The following is a 21213-nucleotide window of genomic DNA, read 5'->3' as shown; positions in this document are numbered from 1 at the left end:
AATGTGTGAGAGATGTGCTGTCTTTAATGTTTTGTATACTGTACTATACATCACGTAAACCTTTATATTGATTGTTTTATGTAACCCCTTATGTCATTTTCTTGACCACATAGATTTGATGTTGAGTGATTCTAGTCCTGGCTGTTAAGGCTTATCAAAGAGACAAAGAGTTTTCTGCCATTATTATAGTGATATGCATCAGTTATCTGTAAGGCTAGCCATAAACTAGGAGACTGGAAGAAGATTGGATCTTGCAGAAAAAACATTAGTATTACTAATGGTTGATGTGTATTAATTTATTTTATTGTTCTTAAGCTTTGTAAATAATTTAGTCCAAGGTTCAGTGTGTTTGGAAGGACACAGTCAATTGGATCTGAAGATGAGAACATGCATCTTTATTTAACAAGAATTGTGCTTCATGAAACTTAAAAAACTTTATTTTGAATCAACAGGTCTAGAGCGAGAGTTTCTCAGTGAGAGCGGGGAGAAGAATGCTAGTACCCGAATCAAGAGCCCCCCCACGCCATCCCCTCTAGTACAGCAGATTTTAGGGAGTGGATTGACCAAAGGACCTCTGACAAACACACCTCTTCATTCGCTAGTTCCAGAGGTACGGCAGGTGGTTGAGCACTTGCCTGACTTAGGCTTCATGCGTAGTAGAGTACTTATGTTTCCAATAAGAGGAGAGCAGTGATATGTAGAGTAGGAGATGTAAATAAATTTTATCAAGCAGGAACTACTTCATATGTAATGATAACCATCACACTTTTAAATTGTACCAGTTTTGTGCAAATAGGTAATGAAGTGCTCTTTTTAAGTCTGACTAATATCTACCCCCATGACTCAGTCTTGTATCAGTAAGTTCATTCATTAGCATTTTTAAATCAGCTGTTAAGTGCTATGAAATATATAGTGAAAAACTTAAATAAAAATTCAGTTATGTAATGTAAAGAATAACTTTTTTCTGCATAATAATACAGTACAGTATACTGTACTGTATTGAAGTCTTGTGGATATATCCCTCCATCAGTCTATACTGTAGTATAAATGTAGTTATCACCTGACATTTGAAACTTGGATTTTGCTTCACAAGATTACTATTAAATAACTTATCTATTTATGAAAGTTTGTTCATTAAATTTTGCTAGGTTGATGATTTTTATGCTACTTGTTGAAATAAATTAAACTCACATTTGACTTTGTCTTTACAGTTTGGAAAAATAAGCAGACATGGTCAGACTCCTTTAATAACTTATAGTGTTAATTAATTTTGCAATTTTTTTAGGTTGAAGTGGTATATATACTTGGAGGATTAATCCTGAAAACCCATTTCTATACTCAAGCCTATTGCTCGGTGGCTCATGTGATAGGTGTACCGGACCTGCAGATCAGGGGCCAAGGACACTTTTTTGGGGGGAGGGGGGGCTACATCGGGGCCTGGAGGTGAAAAACAACTGAACCATAAGTAAAATGCAGAATTGGAAAAAATAAAACAGGTGAAGAGTGAGAAATGGTATATATGATGTGTTGTCAAAGAAGAGAAACAATTGAGACTGAAATTGTGTGTAAATTAGTCAGAAAGTCAGACCAGCAACCTGGGACTTGGTCACAATTTTGTGATGCCATATGGCAGCAGGGTCTACCATTAGGCAACACATTATGCTGCCAATATCTTCCCAGGCAGTAGTACGTCCCTGATTGATAACTACCTACTACTGCATACTGTAGACTATAGTAGCTGGAAGCCAATCTAATAATTTTCCAACCCTCTCCATAGCAACCTTAATTGGTGGTTAACGATTCTCTACTCCCCTCCCCTTCCCCCCCTTATACAGAAAAAAATGGAACACAAGAAACAAGAAACTTCCACAGATGGTGGTTGCCACCCTAACAGTAACTACTTCTGTAATGACTTCAAATGCCATTGAGACAGATCCTACTAGGGGACTTAACCCACCTATGAAAATATAAATAAGGGTAAATCCTATATAATCATTCCCTTCCCCTCTACAATTTGTGTAATTTAGAAGAACAAATCCCCCCCATCTATTAAAAAAAAATCACTTATGTTTTGACATTTAAGAATCATAATGAGCAAGAAGGTAGTCTGATGTCAACATTCAGTGATAGTTTTAAATTTAATACTGACAGTGAGGTCAGCTAGGTTCTACTTTGTGTGTCAGCAACACTTGTCAGCTTAAGTCATTATCAATCCTCTTTTCTGAGATGTAACAGCTAGTGATGTCGGGGCCAACCGCTTCCAATCACAAGGGTTGACACAATAATATTGTTAATGTTGGGATCATGGGTCAGCCTGTCAGGTCATAAATAATAGGGCAGTCCCAGCTCATCACTTCAGGTTTAGGAGGCGCATCATAGTGTGAACTTGTGGATTTACTTCACTGAAAGATTTCAAATTATAAGGTAAGAAGCAGTCAAACTAATTCTGTAAACACCATTATGCTTTCTAAAATGATGTAAAGGATGTATTTTTTTTATGATTATGTTCAAAGGCACATTTCAACAAGTCTCGAAAGTCATTGCCCCTTCAATCACAACAAATCTGTGCCAGTGATTAGGCTGCATTTACACCAAACGAGTTGAGTCAAGACTCGTCTCGACTCACCATTGCAGTTCACATTAATTTATATGCATTTTTCCAGAAACCGTTCATACCGAAAGAGTAGAGTCGAGTCGAGTCGAGTTATGTCATGTAATATATACGTATGGCTGGACCCATTTTTTCGTCAGTCACCACATGTCCATTGTGGTGTGAGCAACATCATGCAAGTGGATGATTTGATAAATTTAGTTTGGGAGTGCCCTGCTCTCTCTGATCATGTCATGTCCACCAACTTCTTCAAGTTTTCAGTTGTCATCCTAAAGAAATTGTACTGTAGAATTTGTCAGGATGGTTCACCAAGTCTGGGAATAAATGACTAAAGGCACCAAAATCTGGTCTTTTGGGGTTGATTTCATGTATCCACAATCGGGTTCTCCTCCTCCTATGGCGCCAAACCCACAATAGAGCATATAGTTCAGCGAGAGAATATGTGTCCGAACTGGTTGGCAAACCTGACTCGTTTTGACTCTTTCTGTGTGAATGGGAATGAGTTAAATGACTCTAATAAATCGACTCAACTCGTTTGGTGTAAATGCAGCCTTAGACCTGCTTTGAATGCCAGCTGCTGGTTCTAATCTCCCTCCCTATGGTTGCAGTAGGGAGGGATGGAATAGTCCTCAGATAAGTTCTCAGTCATTACCGTTTTGGGTTTCCAGCCTGCAGGTCAAGTGAGAGCATTACACGAGCCACCTAGCAGAGTGCATTAGGTTTAAAATGTATTTATGTAATGTTACACAAATATACTTGGTTATGGGACTAGTCAGTTTAGATGTGTACTGATTATATTCTTATGTTCAGATTTTATTAAGTCTAGCAGACACACAAGTGCTCAAAATTGGAAGTTGACTAACCCTCCTGTGAAATAGTCTGTATTTGGCTTCAATGGAAAGTTTAAAAGTACAGTACCTGTAATTTGTCCTAGTTTCCAAAATGTCTCACTGAAACCGATTTAGTTTGTACCCCCTAACTGTTCATGTACAGTTATTAAATATTATCTAGGCATAAAAAGGGAATCCCATTATGTGCCATTAATGTTAGTGCTCTATGGAGTGTCTTAAGTTATGCATTATACAAGGACAGTATATGCCCCCAAAATGCCACAATAATTACTGTACGTTTACTTATGGTATTTTTCCAGGTTTTAAATTTACAGTATTCTGCTTTTCATATAGACAATTTAGTAATGCTAAATAATATGTGAATAATATTTTCCAACTGAATTATTTATCATTAATCAGCTGTAAACTTTCAAAGATATTGCATGTTAGTCATTCCTAATTTATGTGCTACAGTACTTAAAGAATGCTTGTGTGCATGAGCACCTTATGGGTGGAAAATGTAGCCTTGCAGCTACATATAATTGTAATAAGACTTAACAGTGCTCAAGGTGCATCGGGTTGGTCCACTCAACAATGTACAGTACAGGCATATCATGGCTTGATAGTTTTTTCTCCCTCCCTGCATGATTTCTTTGAGCATCTTCGGTTAGTTGAAATATGTGAAATTTACTTATTAATTTTTTTTTTCAGCAGCTCAAATCTTGCATCATGGATTTTATGTGCCTTAGGTTCATGAAAATGCATTGTGAACAATTTTACAGGGAATATTTTTTACCCATTTTCAAGTGTTTTTATACAACTGGATCCCCGGTTTTGCAGGTCAAGTTATTTTTATTTTCTCTTCCATTGAGCAAATATAAAATACCACTGTGTGGGCGGGCATATAATGTACTCCAGGTATGACAACTTGCACATTGATATTACCATTACTAACCTATATCAGAATTTTTATTATTCAAAGCTTCCTGTGTTTAAGGTAAAAATTAAACAGTGCTATATAGTGGAGATATTAGCTCTATATCAAACAGTACTTTTGAAAACGGTATCAATTCGACTGAATATATGAATTGTGTATTGCACATTAGAAGCGTAGGATATTTGATAGAGTTTCTATTGGGAATATTACCTTCTTGGTGTGAATAAGGTAGAATTTGTGAATAAGTATAGGCATAAAAATCATAAGTTTTAACTGTTTCAGTGGTCTGTTGATAAAAGGAGAATTTAGCAAAAAAAAAAAAAAAAATTATAAGCTTTCTAGAAATCTCAAACACTTCTGTGACATTGGGTCACTGAGATCTTAAAACGGACACCCATCTAGATGATAGATATTAAAGAAAATTGGAGAACTGTACTCTTGTAAAATGGGTGCACACTGACCTTTAATTTTCTTAGGCCTGTCATCTTAAATAATTTCCCTCCACGTACATTGATCAGTTAGCCATTATTTAGTGGTATTTGTGGATGTCTAATGGAATTATATGTATTTTAAATTTATAACATTATGTGCATTATGGTTGTACACACTATTTTGTACAAAGCTCTTGAAAATACTACTGTACTGGTTTATTGAAATGTCTTGCACAGTGAGCGACAAAACTATCTTCCCAGTTTTGGATGAATGTATCGTGGGAAGCATTGGAACAGTTGGCAAATAGGCAAAAGCCAGTTAGTTGGCAGTTCTGATAAAATTTCCACTGTGACAGTAACTTGCTGGGGGATTGGATCACTAGACTACTAAGTGAGGGGTTTTGTAGGTACTGTAACCAGATTTATGTGAGGTCTTTCTTTATTTGCTTGTGCTGTTCCCAGTTTATAAACCAGGTACAAGAAGTGATAATACAGTAAATGAAAATCATGTACAGTGCATGGAGACAGTCACTAGTCCTTTACCATACTGAGTGCATGTCACGTAGACATTCCAGTGCTACTTTCTGAAATAAGTATTTGTGAAAATACCGCTTGTGTATATAGTGTTGTGTCTGTCTGTAAATATCAAAATTAGTGTAACCAGTGCAACAACCTAAATAAATTAAAAAAAAAAATTTGTAAATAAAAAATTAATTTGCAAGAGGTTGGCAGCAGTACCCAGGTGACAGCCATATTACCAAGGGCATAGAACTGTTAAACACAGAGTGGGACTTTTCTTTTTCCACATAATTTCCTAAGACTTTAAGAAAATGCAGAAACCAACTTTTATAATTGATGCAGTAGATTGGTTGAAAGACCTTGATGAATCCTTCGGCTGTTAGGTAATATTGCATGTAAGATATATATATATGTTGGGCTCAGAAACCGAAAAGCGACCACAATGCGTTGTGGTTGTTTTCAAAATAACCAGGAAGCGAAATTTTGTGTCTTGGATTTCACCCTAACCTAACCTAACCCAATCCGATCCAAACTAACCTTTAGCAAAATCTTGCTTCTGGTTATTTTTCAAGCAACCACAACGCGTTGTGGTCTCTTCGGTTTCTGAGCCCATCATATATACCAGCATCATGATGTACACTTGCTACAAAAAGTATCTGCAAAATTTTTGGCTAGACAGTATGACAACGGATGAAGGATTTTGACAACCCTACCGAGACAAGAGGCGTCACGGTGTTCATTTTGAAACTCGTCGAACCCCACCTTACAGATACTTTCTGTAGCGAGTGTACAAGTTGGCCACACAGGAAGGGAAATAATTTGTGGCCACAAATTGTCTCACTTTCTATGTGGCCAACTGTACATGCTAGTAGTTTTGCATCATCTTGGTTAAACCATTTTTTTTACAACCCTCAATGAGTTGGATATCTCTTTCATCTTTTATGATCATATAAAGTTGATGAATATATGGTCAGTCATATATCTGGACCATCCTTAAGTAACTGTAATGTCAGTACAGTACTACAATATTTGAGTCTTGTAAACAGTCAAGTTCCTGAAATATCTGGGAAATAAAACAACCCCAACATTAATCAAGAATTTACAAAGAATACTTGTTGTGCTGATTAGTTACATATATGTAATGTATAGAAGGAATAAGAATTGTGTTCATGTCTGAGGACTTCTTTCACGTAATGTATACTGTGTATGTTAAATACTGTATGTTGTACCTTAATTTCAAAATAAGATGGCAAAAACATAAACATAGTTGTCATATATATCTAAAAACACACAAAAGAAACACTAAAATTTGCCTAAAAAAACAGTGCTAATTTAAATGACTGTGTGGAGAAGTGGGAATTCTGTTAACAAATCAGGTAACAAAATTATACTGTACAGTATTAGGTAAGAGTATGGAAGTGAAGAGAGTGTCTGGAAAGTATTCTGAAGTTGGCAGCATTCCTGAAAGACCACCTAATGATTTTGCAGTGTGAATACATGTTTGGCCCAAAATAGGAACATCACTGAATGGGTGTACCTCGAATAAAAGCAAACATCACAGGTGGAGGAGTTAAGTGTATATACTGTATGCTTAGCTTATAAAATACCTTCATGTTATCTGGGTTTGTACTGTTTTAAGATGTCTTAGTTTGTATTTTGTTGCAAAAATAAATCTCTTCTTTAATGGTTAGGCAATTGAGCTTGTAATATTTTATGTAGTGAACTGCATTTTGCAGTGTATTCTTATATCTTTACATTTTTAGAAGTGTAAATACTTTTTTTACACTTACAAAGCCTAATAGGAGCATTCTGTAGACCTCCTTTATAGAGCAGTAGGTAAAATAGGATGTTAGGTTTTCTTTCAGAATGCACTGTTCATATCTTTATTTATTGAATATTCAGAAGCTTTGAATGACTATCACAGGAAAATATGTACTTCAGTTATTTAACCAAAGACTTCATGTATGTGATTTTAATATTAAAGTTCAATAGGATGATTTGTAAAATGTAGGATTGTAGGGGAAACATATTTGTTGAACTTTTGCATAACATTCCACATCATCCTTTCTATGAAATGACACCTCTTGCTTTTAGTCTGTTGGACATTATTGGTTGTGTATTACGGTACCCTAAATAATAATATATAAATATATATATATATATAATATTGCTATACAGATGCTGGATATTGTTTCAAAAAATCAAAGTTACATATCCATATCTTTTTATTTACCCCACAAGTACATAAACCCCTTTACATTTTCTCTTTCAAGTAATTGGTAAAATGAACAATCCAAGCCAAATTTAAACCCTCTAATGCCAACTGGAGAATTTGGTGGATGGAAGTCCAATGTGTAATTGGCCATTTCCGGTTAGGAACGGCAACCAGCTGTTAAACTTCCTTAAAATTTTCCTGATGACAATTAGGACACCAGTGTTTGTCTTGTTCCTGGTGCACTGTCTTTCCAGAGAGTAGTGGGTGAGCATTTTACAGGATGGCACTTCCACTTGCTAGTACAGCATGCCCTTACAATTAGTAGCCTTTGATTATTTTAAAGTTGACAGCCTCTTCACAGCCGGGATGGGAAGCGCTCGAGTTTTGTGGTGTCCCGCAAGGTGTGTCTGTTGTCCCAGGTGGCTGGGCCACACACTTCAGTTGGGGATAAACCCTTGTCTGCCTTGTGCGTGTGCTACTCTGCTCTCTTAACAACTGTGCTCCTCGTGCTTGTGATGGCTCCCAAACGCCCTCAATCATTTTCATCCAGTCACAGGAAGGTGCCCAAACAAGCGAAGATAGAAAATAAGGTCATTACCCTCATGGAGAAGATATAACTGCTGGACAAACTTAGGAGTGGCCAGTGTTTTGCTGTGAGTATGGCATTAATGAGTCAACTGTCTGCTACATCAAGAATAGAGGGAGGTTCGTAATGCCATTGCCCTAAGTGCCCCTCTTCTGCCAAAGTAGCTGCTAATGTTAGGGATACAACTATGGTGAAGATGGAGACAGCCTTTAACATCTGGATTGAGGACTTTAACCAGTGCCACATCCCTCTCGGCCAAAGTTTATCCATGACAAAGACAAGGCCCTGCATGACCAATTCCATGGTGGTGAAGGTGCTGGCAATACCACAAAGAAAGGATTTAATGCCAGTAAGGTGGTTTGAGAACTTCATGAAGCACTACAACCTACACAACTTGAGGATCACTGGTGAGTCGGCCTCGACAGACAATGTAACAGGAAGGGAGTATCTTGCAACATTTGCAGAGATTATCAGGGAGAAGGGTTCCAAGCCGGAGCATGTTTTCAACACTGATGAGGAGCACTTGTAACTCCCCTGTCTTTATCAGTGGCAGGGAAGAGAGGAACAGGCTCTACACAAACAGCAGCATGGAATGGTGAGTGTTACTAAAAAAAAATTATGTACTTAAAATAATGATTATTATTATTATTTTTTATGTAACCCCCCCCCCCAAATGATATTTGGGGTCATTTTGAGGACCAAACCCCCACGAATTTTCAGGGCATGCTGTACTGTAAAAATGTCTGAACTCAGGGAGCACCAAAAGAGGCTGCTCCCTCAAGTGCATACTGTGGTCAGCTTTAGTGCCATATCACTTGTGGAAGGGTTTCCCTGTGGTGGGTCACCTCAACACCACAGGACTGCTTTAGCCAAGGCATCAGGTCTGCTAGTGTGTCAGTATGGTTGTGTGGTGATGAGCAGTAAGGAACATCTGGCTCTGGTGAGTACCACCTTTCTCCAATTATTTAAGTTGCTATATATGTGTGATTCTAAATTCTAAGTAAACCTGTTACATATGAATTATCACACACTGTTTATAATAAATGTGAAGTGGAGCAACCTCACACATTTGGGTTTAGAGTTGGAAGTTTAAATATTTGTACGGTATAGTATATTATGCAAGCAAAATTAAGTGAGGTCCTCAAAAGACTGAGCTGTAGAGAGGTGAATGCCTGTCGTGTACAAGACTCTTTATGAAGAATAAGGCAAGGTTGATTACTGGGAGTGAAGTGATTCTGAGACAAGTGGTGTAGGGATCCCAATTGCTGAGAAACAGGTGGAGAAAAAGCTGATGGTGAAAAAGAGTTAATCCAAGAATTCTGGTTTGGTGCTCTTAGTAGGTAAAAATCTGAACAATACATATGCACCACAGGTTAGGCTTTATGAGGAAGTTGTTGATGTAGTAGTGGAGTTTGGTGGAAGGGAAATTGTAATTTTGAGAGGTAATCTAATCAGCCATGTTGGGGTGTATAGGTCTAAACAGTGGGAAAGGCAAAAAAAATGGCTGCTGATTGTTTAGAGAACATGGTAAGTGTGCCATGTGATAAACTCGAGGGGAATTGCAAAAGTATGAGCAAGCATCCTTGACTTAGAAGAGCACTGGCTTAGTGATACCATGACTGCAGCTGGGGAAGCGTGTTGGCATGACGGTTGGTTTAAAATGTTTCCAGTCTGGCATTTCTTGTTGAAAAAAATATATATTCAATACAAAGGAAAGCATCAGTAATTTAGGTAGAAAAAAATAGGAGGTGATAGCTGGGGTAGATTGTATGTGATATGTTGCTGGAAAGGAAGGAGTGGGTGGAAATTGAAAGAAAATGTAAAATAAGCATTTTATCCTGAGTTGAGAAGAGTGGAAAGGCTAATGTAGCAGTTAATTGGGCCCCTTTAATACTAGGTGTCTGTGAGTTGTCCCTCTTTCCTGAGTAAAAAGAGAAAGATGTCAATGAGGTGAAGGCATGGCTCTGCTAGTCTACATGTTAACTTAGGAGAAGTGTCAGAAATGTGATTAATCAGTAAATATTTAAGGATGCCTAAGTAAGGATTTATGGACCAAATCGAAAAGTTGTGTTCAATAGTCAGGCATCATGGTGTAAATAAGACTTAGACTGTTCCAAATAACTAAGGCAAAGACAAGCCTCTTAACTTGCACCATATGGGTGATTCTTCATAACCTGAGATATGGGTGAGTAGTCTTGTTTGTAGGCAACTTCCTCTATGTAGTTTCTGTTGGACTGGCAGCTCTCCTTACAAGAATATATCAACACAGTGCCCCAGTCAATACTCTTGCCAGAATTATCTACTTTTAAGTGTACCAACAGCTGGGGCATCACCTGTTAAAACACACAAACTGAAATTAGATGCACTGAAGTATTTCTTTAAGTTGAACGAATTTTACTCTGACAATTTTCTAAACTTCCAATTGATTCTCAAACTATCTATCAATAGCTACTCTAAAACACGAATTTCACATCTCACTTGAAATATTTGAAACGGTCATCTTGCATAAACAAAGAATCTCATTTAATAATTTAATTTATATCAATTAACATTCCCACCTGGAATTCAAACTGTCGGGGTTGTCCACAGGATGGACAAGGTGGGACATCAACTGGTTTGTTGCTAGATGATACCCAGAGAGGTTCACGACCACGGTCATAACGCACCACCTTAAAGTACAATGCAGTTAAAATTTAGACAAAACCAAACTTCATGAATACTGTACTTAGTAAAGATGAGTAATTTCTATTGGACAATAACAGATATAATTTAAATAGGTGCAATAAAGACAAACATAAAAATTACAACAGAATACAGTAGTACACCAATAAACATCACATTTAGTGTAAATGAATTTACCTAAAATTATGACAACAATGATAAGTGAGATGCAATATTGATGATAATAATATTGGCTAACTGTCTAAAATCTTCTTAGTATATTATGGTTGTGTTTAATGACATTAAAGGTTCCCTAAAATATGTTTCGATATACAGGTCCGGAACCTTTTATCTGGAATCCCAGTATCCGGAATGCTCCTTTTTAGTGTGTAAACTCATGCAGGAAAGCATTGTGGCCCGAAGCAGTGAATGTCTTCACAGAATTTCCGACCATAGAGCCAAACCTGATTCAGATCGTGAAAATTGCTAAGGAAGTGGGTGGTGAGGGTTTCTCTGATCTGACAGCAGAGGAGGTGGTGGAAGAACTTTTAGGGCATTCTGGAGAGGCATTCAATGACGATGAACTTGAAGAACTCATCCAGATGCAAGAGGCTGGGGTACAGGAGGAGGAAGATGAAGAGCCTAAGGTCCTGACTAGCCCATTTGGATGATGAAGACACTCCACCATGTCGTTGAAATTGACCCCGCACTTGAAAGATCTCTAAAAGTCAAGAGGAATATTGAGGTGGCAATGCAACCCTATGTCGAGATCCAGACTGCCATGAGAAAAAGAACACACACCAAAATCACTAGATCATTAGAAACACCTTAGGGCCATACAAGTGATTGCAAATAGGTTATAATATTGAATATTACATGGTAAGTGAAAATCCGGAAAGAGTATTCGCGGTTTTATTCTTTCATGATAATATCAGGAACATAATCCCCGCAAAACAAATGCGGGACCACTGTACCGTATTATATGGGTTTAAAAATGTGTTTGTTCCATCACTCATGACTTACTTGATCAGGATAATCTTTGAGACGCATTCTAAACTTCTGGAATTGCTTATCTGTTTCTTTTGTTGCCATATCAATAAGGTCATTTTCTGTGTCTGAATCTGGAAAACAAAAAGGAGCGTTGTAAAATGAATATGTATCAGAAAGAATGATATGTTGCAAGAGAAGCTCCTGGGGTTAAGTAAGATGTGTAAGATTGTCTAGGTCATGAAGGGTGTACAAGTTTGATGAAGGGGTGCACACAGTAGATGAGCCAGTTGCTACATGTATTGGCAGATTCATTATGTAGATGATATTTTGCACAAACTGCCTCCTGTCTGAGTAAGAAATAATCTTCATACTCTCATGGGCAATGCTAAGTTGGCCTTTCTTTTTTGTCCACTCGTCCCCTTACTTTCATTTCAATATCTCAATACCAGTTTCTGTAACTAAACTCTCCTTAAATTTTGAACCATATTGTCTAAGAACAACCCATAAGAACTTGTTTAAATTTTCTATACTACTGTATAGTACATCAAAGTTTGTTGGGACACTTATGTAAATACTAAAATACATCCTTTCCTGTACTTCTTACAAACTTTTAGATTCAATTATTAATTACATTCCTGCCAGGTACTGAATTCACTAAATCCTATACAGTATCTTTTTCATGTTTCAAATGTTACATTTTCTTTGTCCAATTCCAAAGAGCTATTCATATCCTCCTTTTGCTTCCTGTTTCTTATCTTAAACTGAATTGTGGGAATTAATCTTAACAGTACTGCTCCACATACTGTATGTCTATAAGATTTTTTTTTTAATACTGTAGTCCTAAGAATGTTTTCATAACAAAAGATAATCTTCAAGGAATGTTAAATTAGTGTTTTATACAGTATATCCATGATGAATGCCAAGCATCAATTAACTTTTAATATGAAAACCTCACCATCATCATTTTGATGAGTCACTCGACCAGATCGAAGCAATTCCTCATATTCCTTCATCACTTCTCCTTCTGTCTTTTCTTTTGCAGTGTCTAATTCTTCTGGCTCCAATTCAATTTCAAATTCAGGGAAAAGAAATTTTGCATTTCCCTTGCAGGAAACTTTGCTTATGGTATCTGTTGTTGAAAAAAAAGAAGACAAAGGTGAAATACTGTACAACAAAAGGTTCAAAGAATTATTTCAGACCTCCTGATAGATAGTTTGTACCTATACAATACAACTTTTAAGTTCCACTGCTTAACCAGAGCTTAATTTTAAGATGTACAAGTAACCATCTTCATAAATCAAATTAAATAGTAGAACCTCTATACACTGGACCACCCCTCTTTTCACAAGAAATATTTTTAAAAAGTCCGGTTGAACGTTTGTTAACTAATCCCCTCGGTACGATGTCTTCTTATCTATTTTATTCTAGCAACCGCCAGACGATGTATCAAGTGTACCAAGATACTACAGTTGAGTCTGGATTTACGTGGTTTTGGTTTACGCGTTTGGTCATTTACGCGGTGCTTTGCCAGAATTGAAATGCTTGATTTACGCGGGAAGCGGTGCGGGCAGGGTGCGCACAAGGTCGCCCAGTCACCAAAACATTACCAAGTTCTTCACCTGCCACCCACCACAGCCGGCCCAAGTCAGTGATAGTGAGGATATGGACTTTGAGGGGTTTGACAAAGAGGCCCTGCAAGCCTATGTGGTGGATAGTGATACAGGTGAGGGCCAATAATTTGCCCTCTGCCTCGGAACCAACCTCCCATCCCCGTGTGCCCAGCCATCTTTTCTACTAACGTAAATGTTAAAAAACCTAATATTATTAATATTTCTCTTAATTATTAATTGTGTGTGCATACCACCATAAAATTAAGATGTTATTTTGACTACAAGGTACGTATTGTCGGAAAAAGTGGAGTTTGGGGGTCGACCCAGTCTCTATTTCAATTAATCCCATATGTTCTGTTATTTCATTTACGTGTTTCTCGTTTTACGGGGTACTCAGCGGGTTCAATTGACCGCGTAAATGAAGACCCAACTGTACTGTACTTGAATGTCACACTACTGTATTTACCACATACTGTAATTTCAAATTCCTGCAACTACAAATACTTGACAAATTAGAATCCGCTAATATGATGCTAATAAATACACCATATTCTTCACATAATAATAATGAGGTTTTATAAACTAAGAACAAAATACAATCTTATGGAAACTTTTTATTTACCTGGATTTTTACACTCCTCCTTATGTCCAGCTTTCCAGTCAAGAGCTTGGTGATCTTTGGAGCAGTACCGTGCAACTTTGCATCCCCCACATGTCTTTAAAAAAAATAATAATAATAAACTAAAAAAATTAATCCATTTTCTGGCCAAGGGAAGGAGACAAGTTTTATAACTTCACCCCACCACAACATTGCCTGACAAAGTCTACTTTGTCCAGGAGGCAAGAGCATCTTCATTCTAGCAGCAGGTACTGTAGCCTAACAGATCATTGTGTATAAATGACACCTAGCTCCCTCAAATCCAGTCATGAAACAAATTCCAAACCTGATCCAGCTGTTTCCAGAAACTAGGGAGTCAACAAATACAAGTTGAACCTCAGTCGTTCGGGATCCGATAGTTCGGCAGCTTTTAAAGTTCAGCACAACTTGTATCTGGCGGCTTTTGTTTTAGTTTGTGAAACTGCCACTTGACCAGTTTGCCAAACCAGTAAGCCATAAACTTAGGTCTTGAACTTTCCTCCTCAGTTTCTGCTGACAAGGAATTTCATCAAGGGAAGAGGAAGCAATTCCAGGTTATATTTGTCTCCATATTTGTATCCTTTGTTTTATTTCAATAAAAAGGGAGAAGGCTTAAGAGTTTTGCTGTTGAATGTAACCCTTGATGATATCTTTGTAAAGAAGGTTGGGCAACAGCCTAGTTAACAAAGAGAGTTTTATCTCAATTTTTATTTGTTGATGTAATAGAGTACAGTATTACTAACCTTGTTATGTGCTTAAAGACCTTAATTGTTGAAGTGAGTAATAACATTATAACAACAACAACCTGGTTCGCTTTCCCAGTAGTAGCTGCTGACTCTCACCTCCCACCGTTGCCAGGAAGGAGAAGGTGCACAACAAGCTCCCCAAAAATTAACTGGTGAGTGTCATTACCGTAATTTTTATTTAATTTATTACTGATATTAACAAAGTCTTCATTTGAATTGAACAAAATTAACCATTGTCACCTATACTGATCGCATGTAGCTGTTTTAATTGTTTTATTATTGTTACGCTGGAGCTGTTTGCTTGCGACTTTACTTCTCTTATGAAGACGGCAGTGGAAAATCATATTTCTAAGTAACCAACTGGTTTTTTTTTAATGTTTAAGAATTATTTTAGTGCAATTAATCATTATTTAGTCATTCTGTAAGAAAATTGTAGTGTTTAAAAGCAATTACTTACATATTTATTATTTCAACTGATTTTGTTGTTAAGCAAGAGCCCATCTCCACAAGCATCATGTTATAATGACCCCCTTCTACCAGATTTTTCACTAAGTGGACCAGCTTCAAGAACATATCTTGTCTGCTAAAAGAGGGATGATAGCATCTACTTGAAATATATCAAACATTCAATTTACACAACAAAGAAACCACACTAAGTTTTTCCAGCAGCAAAGAGCCAAAGATGCAGTTCTTACCTTCGGTCCAAGTGCTCCACAAATACGGCATAAATTGTTGAAATCACCAGCTTCTGGGCTTTCAGAACCGGGTTCAACATCCTGGAAATTAAAGGCCTGTTAAAGTATTCATTAACCTAATTAGCCAAGACATTATACACACTTGCAACAGTTGATGGATGAAATAACTACAGAATTACAAAGGCAGTAAACAAGTAAAGTGGTTTTAGGTAGTGAGAAAGCAGCTAACAACCTAAAAGGAAGGAAGGGAAAAAGATCCCTTGAGAGAGTGGGAAGCAGGGACCAAGTTTGGGAATCATCCTACACAGAGTAGTCTAAGGACTTTCTTGTCATAATCACACCTTCACGAGAAATCTCTGGAGAGAAAAATAGTGTAAGCAACAAAGGTAAATAAACCAGAATTTCTCATAAGACTTTACCTTGGACGGTTCAGGGGGATAGAATTCATTCTCTCGAGGCAACTGTGAGCGGAACACTCGAATGTTTGATGCATCATTTTCTTGACAGCAGTCTGGGTCACGGCATACAAACACAAACACTGTTCTGAAATAATAATATGTGTATTGTAGAAGTATGAAATATGCCAAAAACATCTTTCAGGATAACACCCAAAAGCCAGCCAGATCTTGTAATACACAGCTGCATACTGGGGGGGTTTATGTACTCAAGACAACCCTCGATTCTATAACATTAGCTAGTTTTGACTTGTTAATCCCTCTGAATATACTAATCAACATCAGTTGGTTGTTATTGCTCATTTTCTATTCCACCAACCTTGGGGTGGTCGATACTTATTTTACTAACTGTACATCCAAGTAAAATAAAATTTAAAAACACATACCTGTGAAAGCAGTTTTCTTTGTCGTGGAATGGGGCATAAAGTTGGCAGAGGAATACAAGAGCTTTACTACATCTACGACATGATAGCTCTTCGTTTGTGGGTAGATCTTTTAGTGCTAACCATGCTGGGTAACCACCAACCTGGAATAAAAATGAAGATTTCATCCTGAAATTCCCTTGTAGAACTACCTGGACTGGGTGACCCAGACACCTGTATTACCAGTTAAAGTCTACAAGTTGATAATCCAGGTCCCCTCAACCTTGGTGGCAGGGTTGGAGCTATCATCACATCACTGTTTTACAGCCATTTTCCATACTGAAGCGGATTAGCCGATGACAGCTCTCCAAGGTGTACTGTACTGTACAGTCTTTTGCATCTTCCCATCAGGTTTTTTATCTTCAAGGTTATTTTCTATAACTTATCCACATATCATTCTTGGTCTACCCTTGGCTCTCCTCCCTTTCAAATTGAAAATTACCTATATCTTGATCCAACCAGTCTCCTCCATTCTCTCCACATGCCCAAACCATCTCGGTTTACTTCTGACCAATACCCAGCTGCCCTCTTAGCTCTGAATAAGGTTTTCCATCCCCCAATGTCACATTACACATACGTCACACCAAATGTTCTCATTTCAACTTTCTGTAGTTTACATGTCAGCCTCTTTAACCCCTTCACTATGGGGATGCCACTTTTAATATTTTATTAGTCATGCTCAAATCTTTCACAAATTATATTATTTAATAAAGCAGATTTGTAATTGACAGATTCTTTACAGTCCAGGTATCCCTAGTTATCTAAATGTTCACTTTCCAAAATTAATTTATCTGATAATTTTATTCTTACACCTCCAGTATTTTCACATTCCCAAAGTGATCCTTGCTTATCTGAAAGATGGTCCCTGACCACCCTTTGATAAGGTAATGTATCAGCTGTACAGTGGATTTGATTTAATTTAGTAATTATCATACAGTAGTTAGGTACTAAATTACTGTACAGTACAGTGGTCCCTCAGTTAACGAACGGTTCGATTAACGAATTACCTCCCATAAGGATCTTCAATTCGGTTAATGAACAAAGCTTCGATTAATGAAATCCTTACGACAAACACGTTTCGTTGTGAGCATCAGCTGATGGGCTAGTCTGCCAATTCAGTAATATGTTGTTCTATGTTTACATTCGTTTCCAGTGGAGTAAATATCAAGAAAGTTGTGCTCTTTAATATTTTTGCATTTTTTTTATTAAAATTATTAGTCATTTTAAAATTTAGTTAATATATTGATAATATATGCAGTACAGGGAACTAGTTTTTGTGATCCCATCAGCCGCTTGACTCACCCACCTAGTGAACTTAAAATTTTGTTGGTGAAATTACTGCATCAAACATGGGTCCCCTGAAAGGTGATTTCTCCTCCATCCCCACTTCCTTCTCTTTTCCCTTCTCCATCACCCCCACTTCTAATTCCCATCATCATCATCATCAACCAGAAACCTTCTACATACACACCTCAAAGTAAGTGTACTTTGCTGCATTTTTTTTTTTACTTTGTATGTACTTTTCTGTGAGCTGGAACCAATTACCCAATATCCCATTGAAACAATGGATTTGGTTAACAAAATTTTTGGTTAACGAACGACTGTGGAACGAATTGTGTTCGTTAACCGAGGGACCACTGTAGTTAGGTAGGGTTTCTTTGGTTGTTCATGAATTAATTACCCGTATAATACAGTATTGTACAGTAAAAATTCTATTTAACTAACTACATACTGTACAGTATAATGATAAAAAAATCTGTTCTATCAAGGGCCCATTAGATGCAAAATCTCCATCAAAAGAAATACATACTGTATATAGATATAAAAGTCTGTTATATTGAGGGTCCATAAGATGTGAAGTGGCTGAATTATATGGAGAGAGAAGTCTGTTATAAGGAGGTTTCATTGTATCGGGTGTCCTTGTTGTTGGGAAGCTAAACCATATTTTTCCCATTTGCTGTTGTTTACTATCCAAATGATTTTCAAGGAACATAACTCATATGAATAATGAGGAATAAATATAATAGCCTTGCTATTTTGCATACTGCAATCCACCTCGATGTACAGTACTCTACATAATACAGTACAGGCAGTCTGATTTAGAATGGTTTGGTTTACAAAAATTCAAAGTTAAAAAAAAAAATACCCATGTTTTGATTTCTGTATAAAAATCCACTTTTTAATATTTTTTTTCATATTTTTTTTACAGCAATGGACGATACAGAGGTAATGACACAGTGTAGTATCTCAGGACTTCCCATACTGGACCTGGTCAGTTTATAAACAATGTATCTTATGAGCTTTGTACACAAAGAAATTATTTATTTACCGTAAATATTCCTCAAAAAAATCTGCCGAGTCAGCGTGTGTTGTCATCTGCTCAGTTTGTTTACAACTAACCCGCTCAGTTCGACCGTACTCTCACGTCCACAAAAAAACAAAATTACACCATGACGCTTTCACCAAAGTTGCTTTCATTGGTACAAGACATCAAAATAAGTACTTTTCGTTTAATATGGTGGGGGTCCGCCCCATGGCTAGGAAGTTAGATAAGGTTAGGTAGGTTTCTTTAGTTGGTTAGGCAAGGTTCTATTTGATTCTAGTAAATTTCACGTCCTGGTAGTAGCGGTGTTCTCATACATTACCACAAAAACAGCAATTCCTCCACCATATATATGGTTTATAGAAGCATGAAAGAAGTTTTCAATACCATATTAGGCAATACTTCACTTGCTGGCCGCAGCTGCAAAATACAAGAGTCTATGAGCTACAAATCAGAGTGCACCAGCGGCCCAAATCCGGTTGTGTAATAGGGCTTTGAAGTAGAGGGAAAATGTGGGGCAAAATACAAAAAAAATACCGTACACCAAAACAATCCTTTGAAAACCTTACCTAACCTATAAAAAGGTTAAAAATCGCTTTCGAGTTCATGGATCCCCCCTCATCTGAACACTAAAAATTACACCGAAAAAAAAGGTAAATGCTTTATAGATTTATGATTTTTATAGGTTAGGCAAGGATTTTAAAGGTTTGTTTGGTATTCTATTTAGTATTTTACCCCACTTTTTCCCTCTACTTCAGAGCCCTATTTCCCAATATTACTGCACAACTGAAGCTACAAGTATCTTAAAATGAGTTTTACCTATGAGTCTTATGGTATATAGTATGTTATCACAGAACTTAATGAATGTCCCTAATCAGTGTACACAGACCCCGAAAATACGAGGTATACTGTAAAGGCATTCACAACATAACGCTATTATTTAAGCAAAACTTATTAATAACATTGAGAGAAAGACCGGTGTTTTACCAGGTTTAGCCAGGTATGACTAATATATATCTCCCTGTTGAGGTCCAGTGAGCCTCATGGGACGTGTTAGTCTATAGTGACAAGTCGTCTCACATCCATCCCAAACTGTCCTAGTCCTACCTTAGCCGGAAAGAATTTGGATCGTAATTTCCATGCTGGAGCCTTCTCGATGAAACCCAACTCCACCACCACGTTACTAAGTTGGTCAGACATGGTTGCGGGATGCTGGTGTGTCTCACTCACCCCAAGTTGACCAGAGCGCTCCGCTATTTTTGTTATTGTTGGTACAGTACACCTGCACGACCATCATACAGGACGGGAGATTGTCGTGTCAAGACACCCGACACCCTTACAGTATCAACTTACTAATCCTCTTAGCCAGTGGTTAGCTCAGTAGGTCATTATAATGATATTACTATATTTTATTACATTATGTTTTTACTCTCATTTCTCTATTTTTGAGTGTCATGATCTAATCTGCTCAGTGGAAGCTACATGTGCTGTGAGCACGCAGCAGACATTAGTGGCTATCTAAACCCAAGGGTATTATATTATTGCAATACCTGTTATATGAAACTTTTTATAAATATCTAAATAAAAAAGGAACATTGATAATAACATGTATCAGCTAGTATGTTAACTTCGCAATTCTCGTATATAATTGATAATTATCGTACGTTACAGTTCATGTGAAATTGTTCCTTGCCAACTTCTGACGAAGTTTCTTCTTTTTTATTTCACTGAAATTAACGAGAACATTCGTGAACTTTCTCACTGCAAAAGTTATCTTGCAGAGTACACAAAATACAAAAATTTATGCAATGACAAATCCAAATATGTTTTGCATTACATTCTGTAAAATCCATTTGTCATAATTATTATGTAGCCTGGGGCACGTATAATTATCCAAACAATATTGTAAGAGGCAATCAAACAATGAGGCAGAGAGCCAGTGGGGAGTGGGCTGTGGAGGTATGAGATATTGGTTCACACTCAGGATGGGATGGAGAAAGGAAACTCACAATGTGCTCACTGTATACATATTGTATTGGATGTACAATGCAGCTTGTTGCTGGGTAGGTAGCATGGTAATAAGCGTTGAGTAGATAGAGCTGGGTGGTGAGGGTGCCCAGAGGAGGGACACGCGGCTTGAGGGACGCCAAGGTCGCTGGCGGGAACGGCAGCCGCCAGGCTGGCGCGGAGATGGCGTTGCTTGAAGGTGGCACTGGGTAGAAAAGAGGGTGGTCACAGCGGTGTCAGGTCTTATAAGGCGGGTGTAGGCATGGGTAGAAAGTTGACCCCTGCTCTGTGGGCGGCGCTGGAGGCGTAGGCTGGGGAATTCGAGAAGGTTCGGTGCTTGTAGGGGAGGAATCCACTACAGGGCCACTGTCCCACCAGAGGTAGTGGTAGATGCACCAGGGAGGGGTGGTGGAGAGGCTGAGAGGGACTTCCTCATCCTATCAAACACCAATTACGCCATTTATCTTAATTATATACTTTTACCTTATCCTCTTCACCACTGATCGGCTCCTTAGCTGCTTGGGCGATTGGTTACGTC

General features: G+C 37.6%; 2 protein-coding genes across 7 annotated transcripts in view; one reads left to right on the top strand and one right to left on the bottom strand.

The window, feature by feature from the left end:
* The window catches only part of LOC121874138 (aftiphilin-like), a 41754-nt gene extending 34212 nt beyond the window's left edge, over window positions 1-7542 (top strand). For all 6 annotated transcript variants that reach the window (XM_042378104.1, XM_042378102.1, XM_042378101.1 and 3 more), the window contains one exon: window positions 453-7542. In XM_042378104.1, coding sequence (XP_042234038.1) covers window positions 453-694 — 242 coding nt within the window. In that variant the 3' untranslated portion in view covers window positions 695-7542. The remainder of the gene's footprint in view (window positions 1-452) is intronic.
* Window positions 7536-19946, bottom strand: LOC121874139 (programmed cell death protein 2-like). The gene is made up of 9 exons (XM_042378107.1): window positions 19776-19946; window positions 16310-16449; window positions 15888-16011; window positions 15469-15549; window positions 14013-14106; window positions 12736-12909; window positions 11814-11911; window positions 10688-10798; window positions 7536-10462 (listed from the first exon to the last, which is right to left on the bottom strand). Exons 1-9 carry the CDS (start codon window positions 19866-19868, stop codon window positions 10271-10273), a joined length of 1107 nt encoding a protein of 368 aa, XP_042234041.1. The 5' UTR covers window positions 19869-19946; the 3' UTR covers window positions 7536-10270.
* Between the last annotated feature and the right edge of the window lie 1267 nt (window positions 19947-21213).

The sequence above is a fragment of the Homarus americanus genome, unplaced genomic scaffold, assembly GCF_018991925.1.
Source record: "Homarus americanus isolate GMGI-L3 unplaced genomic scaffold, GMGI_Hamer_2.0 scaffold49667, whole genome shotgun sequence".
NCBI lineage: Eukaryota > Metazoa > Arthropoda > Malacostraca > Decapoda > Nephropidae > Homarus > Homarus americanus.
This window is presented reverse-complemented; position numbering and strand designations above follow the sequence as displayed.

Coding starts and splice junctions, on each gene's coding strand:
- LOC121874139 (XM_042378107.1), bottom strand. CDS start 19,868: ATGTCTGACCAACTTAGTAACGTGGTGGTGGAGTTGGGTTTCATCGAG. Junction 11,912..12,735: donor GACTCATCAAAATGATGATG/GTGAGGTTTTCA, acceptor TTTGTTTTCCAG/ATTCAGACACAGAAAATGAC. Junction 10,799..11,813: donor TCAAAGATTATCCTGATCAA/GTAAGTCATGAG, acceptor TTGTACTTTAAG/GTGGTGCGTTATGACCGTGG.